The sequence below is a fragment of the Cryptomeria japonica genome, unplaced genomic scaffold (assembly GCF_030272615.1).
Source record: "Cryptomeria japonica unplaced genomic scaffold, Sugi_1.0 HiC_scaffold_227, whole genome shotgun sequence".
NCBI classification, from domain to species: Eukaryota; Viridiplantae; Streptophyta; class Pinopsida; order Cupressales; family Cupressaceae; genus Cryptomeria; species Cryptomeria japonica.
This window is the reverse complement of record NW_026729049.1, coordinates 251,484-255,528: the sequence shown is the minus strand read 5'-3', so window position 1 is coordinate 255,528 and position 4,045 is coordinate 251,484. Positions and strand designations below refer to the sequence as shown.

At 33.4% G+C, this 4,045-nt stretch overlaps 1 protein-coding gene across 1 annotated transcript; it reads right to left on the bottom strand.

Annotated features, from left to right (window-relative positions):
* Positions 1-2,947: 2,947 nt before the first annotated feature.
* Positions 2,948-3,543, bottom strand: LOC131868976 (SKP1-like protein 1B). Its single transcript, XM_059215713.1, has 2 exons — positions 3,244-3,543; positions 2,948-3,121 (listed from the first exon to the last, which is right to left on the bottom strand). The coding sequence occupies exons 1-2, from the start codon at positions 3,541-3,543 to the stop codon at positions 2,948-2,950; spliced, it is 474 nt and encodes a 157-aa protein (XP_059071696.1).
* Positions 3,544-4,045: the final 502 nt, after the last annotated feature.

Sequence of the window (4,045 nt, the reverse complement as noted above, 5' to 3'; positions counted from 1 at the left end):
TTTTAGAGGCGTCATAAACCAAATCCGACCTCGTCATTGTGTCCGGGTGGCCATTTGCATGAATTTTGACTCTAAAATTCGCCTATATTGGGTGAAAATTGATTTTCGGGGGTGGAGGAAAAAATCAGCCTATTAGGCTGTATGGTACGATTTGTTAAAAATATTAAAAAAACAATATTTTTTTTTGGAAATTTTATTATTCATTTTTATCGAGAAAATATTTTTTTTTTTTAAATGAGGGGTTGATTGTAAAAGTTTTTATTAAAAATTAAAAATAAATTTTAAAAATAAAAAAATTGATATATTAAATTAAAGGGGGTAGACTTCATGGATACACCTCCGGTTTTGTTTCTTCCCAAGGGGGGGAACGTTGTTCGACATTCATGGAGAAGTTTCTTCATTCATTTGTGAGCTTCTACCATTGGTGCAGATTCTACATTTAGGGGGGGCTACCTAGCTTCTCTTCTTCTCTCATATGGGGGGGAATTTTTCCTCACATGGGGTTTGGTCCTTCACATACTTCTATGAGAGTTCTCTTATGTAGTTTTCATCTCTCTTTTGGGGGAGGGTTTTTTCCCATTGGGTTTTTCCCTCTTTCTCTTCTTTATGAGAGATTGCATTGGTTTGCATGCATTTGCATTTGTATATGGGTACGTAACATGACCATGTAGCCGGGACCCATCTTCCATTGCTTAATTGCCTTGTAGACTTAAGTGCATTCCAATAAGTTGCACTTAAGGGGTGGTGTTGGTGTAATTTTTCATCTTGGATATAATTACACTTTACTTAAGTCTACTTAGGTACATGCATAACATTGTAGTTTGTATATGAGACACTTTGGGAGATGTGCTACATTGGGAGTGTGTATGCAAGAGAATTTCCACCTTTTATGGCATGATCTTGCTGTTACATTCCACCTTTGGTGGGTGATCCACCTCATGTGGAATAATTTTTTGTTTCTCCTACCTACCCCTACCTACCCTTGCATCTCATTGAGCAACATGTCATCATTGTGTGATCTCTTGTCTCTTAGCCTTGCCTTTATAAGTAGGCTCATCCACATTATATGTAATGATGATCTAGTTGATCTCGTTTGCATCTTGATAGGAATACAGTTTATTCTTGTCATGTTTTATCTCTCTCATCATTGTGCTATCTTGTGGTCTCTTTGGTCTTGGTTGCTTCAAGCATGATCTCACAAATCTTAAGGGTGGAACTTGTTAGTCTTTAGCTCTCCTTTGTTTTTATGTTCCCAATAAAATTATTTAGATGCAATATCATATACTATCAAGTAGAGGAAGGAAACATGAGAGAAAAAATTGTAAGTATTATAGCCATCAAATTTAATAATGTTATTGTAATTCATGATAGCCCTAGAGCAATATATCTTGATAAAAGAATAAATTGTCATAATTTTGAGGGTACTGATATTAGGCCATGTAGGCACAATATAAAAAGGACGAGCTTATAATATGGCTAGAGGAAAAAGATTCATCAAATAACATTAACATTAATGGTTTGCCTAATCCTAGGGGATGTCACTAGTTTCAAATAGTTCGAGTAGCATCATTGTATAATGATTATTAATTAGCACAGAATAATCTCCATGATCATGCTTTATTGCATTTGTATGGGGTTGATGCAATCGCCAACTCAAAGTACAAGTGACATGGCAATAATTGGACTGTACAATGCGTGGTGTCAAATTTTTATAATATTTTAGGTTATTTTATCACCTTTAGATTTGCTAGGATGGATCTATGAGATTTCATGATCAAAAGGTCATGATGGGGATATCAATAAGATGCACATAACAGATAAGATTTTAAATAATCTCAAGAAAAATGTGTACAATTTGTCTAAGGAATGATAATATGGTTGATTTCTGCAAAAGGTGAAGTTCGTTATGTATACAAAATAGTATGCGTTAATAAGAGATAATGAGAAAATGATGGAATAGAGATGGTCCTATGAAATACAAGACATCACCAGATGAAGGAAGATGCAATTCCATATAAAAAGACCTCACAATTTTAGTGCCGATGTACACTATCAACATGATAAGATCATGATGTTGAAGATCAATGGTTGGTTCAAATGAGACTAAATATCACAATGCTTGGTTCTTGCAAGTGGCAGAAACCATGCAAGAATACATTTTAGTCTAATGATGAATGAACAACCTCCTCAGATTGAAAAATCAACTGTAGGGCTCACACAAAAATGGCAAGACACATGGAAATAAGCAATTCATTTGTAACGAGATGTTTATTTAATGAGTTAATGTATGAGGTTATTCATGAAGCACGAGGACCTTAGACTTTGCTTGTGAAATTAAAATTAATTCTAGAAGCGAGTTTAGATCGAAAAGGTGCATTAAAATTTTAGGAGGGTTTAGAAGTAGATGGAAAATAAGTAGTAGCATTAGAACTATTGATGCCAAATCCCAAGACTAAAGCTAATGCACATCTAATACCATCCAAATCTATCAGCAATACCAAAATATTTTGTGAACTAAAAATAGCTTCTCTATTATTATAAGTAGAATTCCGAGTGCATATGCGTGTCGAAAAAAACTATTAAGATTTACACATGTGCAAATATAACAATCAAACTAAACAAATACCAATACAAATTATTTCTTTTTAAAATGAAATATTTTCGAATTTCATCAATATTTTTTATAATATTTCTAGCTTTTGAACGTAGTTTATTTATGCCTGACATATTTTACAAAAATGAATATATAAACACATGACTGACAAATATTTTGAAATATAAAATATAAAAAAATGATAAATAATATTAATAAAACGGATAAATACTATAAGATTTGTATTATATTCCGGTTCGAAATCAAGAATCATTTTAGTTGGTTTTCATACTAAATATATGATTCAAATTCCAAAATTTGAAAACTCAAAAAAGTGTATCAAACTCGAAACTATCATTCAAATATATTATGCAGCTTTAAAACCTCTTCCTCCTCTTCAGGACTATAGTCATTTTCTATGTTATATTTTTGGCGAATCATTTGTTGGTCTTTACATGCTGCAATGTCCTCAGCCACAATCTGGTATGATAAATCAAGAAGACTCTGAATGTGAAGGAAATTTGCTGCCTGCACAGAACAATTTTTGAATAAATCATGTGAGGAGAAAAAAGCAGCAAATAACGCAGCTAAGGTTTAAGATAGCAATGCTTTTTGTTTTTCATGAGAACCAGTAAAACAATGAAACATACGATCATCAACTGGAAGAGAGTGTCTTTATCATCAGCTACCAACTCCCTAACCCGTTTCTTCAAATCCGCAGTTGGTTCGCTTGTATCCGACTTTTGGGCTTCAACATGGTATTTGCCGTATTCGATAATAAGATTAAAAATTCTACTGGAAACATTTGCCAATTTGATGGGAGCTGTGTCACTACCTGTATCCTCTGTATCCTTTAACATATTACTTAAGGTTTGCGATATCATGGCCACTTTCATATCTACTTCGAATACTTGACCGTCGGAACTGCTTAAAATCACCATGCCTTCCATTGACACCGAAATTAGGGAAAAAAAACTAAATAAAACTGAGAGGATAGAAAATTCAGCAAAGGTAATACAAAATATAAAAGTGATATGATTTAATACATTGCGATGATCAGTCTTAGAGGGTCCGTATTTAAAGAGTTCTTACTAGTATTTGAAACGCCAAAAGGCATAAATGATCAATGGATGCGTCGATAGGTAAATTTAAAACTTAAATTTTGTTTATAGAATATATAATTGACATCTTCCTAAACCCGCATACGGTTTTACGTTAGTTGTTAAAGCAAATGTTATCGAAAATTTCTATTATACACTTGAAAGAATTTTGCCGTTAAACGGTTGAGCGAAATACAAAACACTGCTAAAAGAAGTAACAAGATGTTGGGGGCGCTAGGAAGATATAACTGAGAGTCGAGGAGTGCCCAGATCCATTGTTCTGTTTTGTTTTATCGGAGTTACAAAGTGTGCTCACGTATGATCTTTGGGTTTCTCTCCATTTCATTAACAG

What these genes read in the sequence shown, in the direction of transcription:
- LOC131868976 (XM_059215713.1), bottom strand. Translation starts at nt 3,543, where the DNA reads ATGGAAGGCATGGTGATTTTAAGCAGTTCCGACGGTCAAGTATTCGAA. An exon ending in CTCTCTTCCAGTTGATGATC is followed by an intron (nt 3,122 to 3,243) that starts GTATGTTTCATT and finishes TGTTCTGTGCAG; the next exon opens with GCAGCAAATTTCCTTCACAT.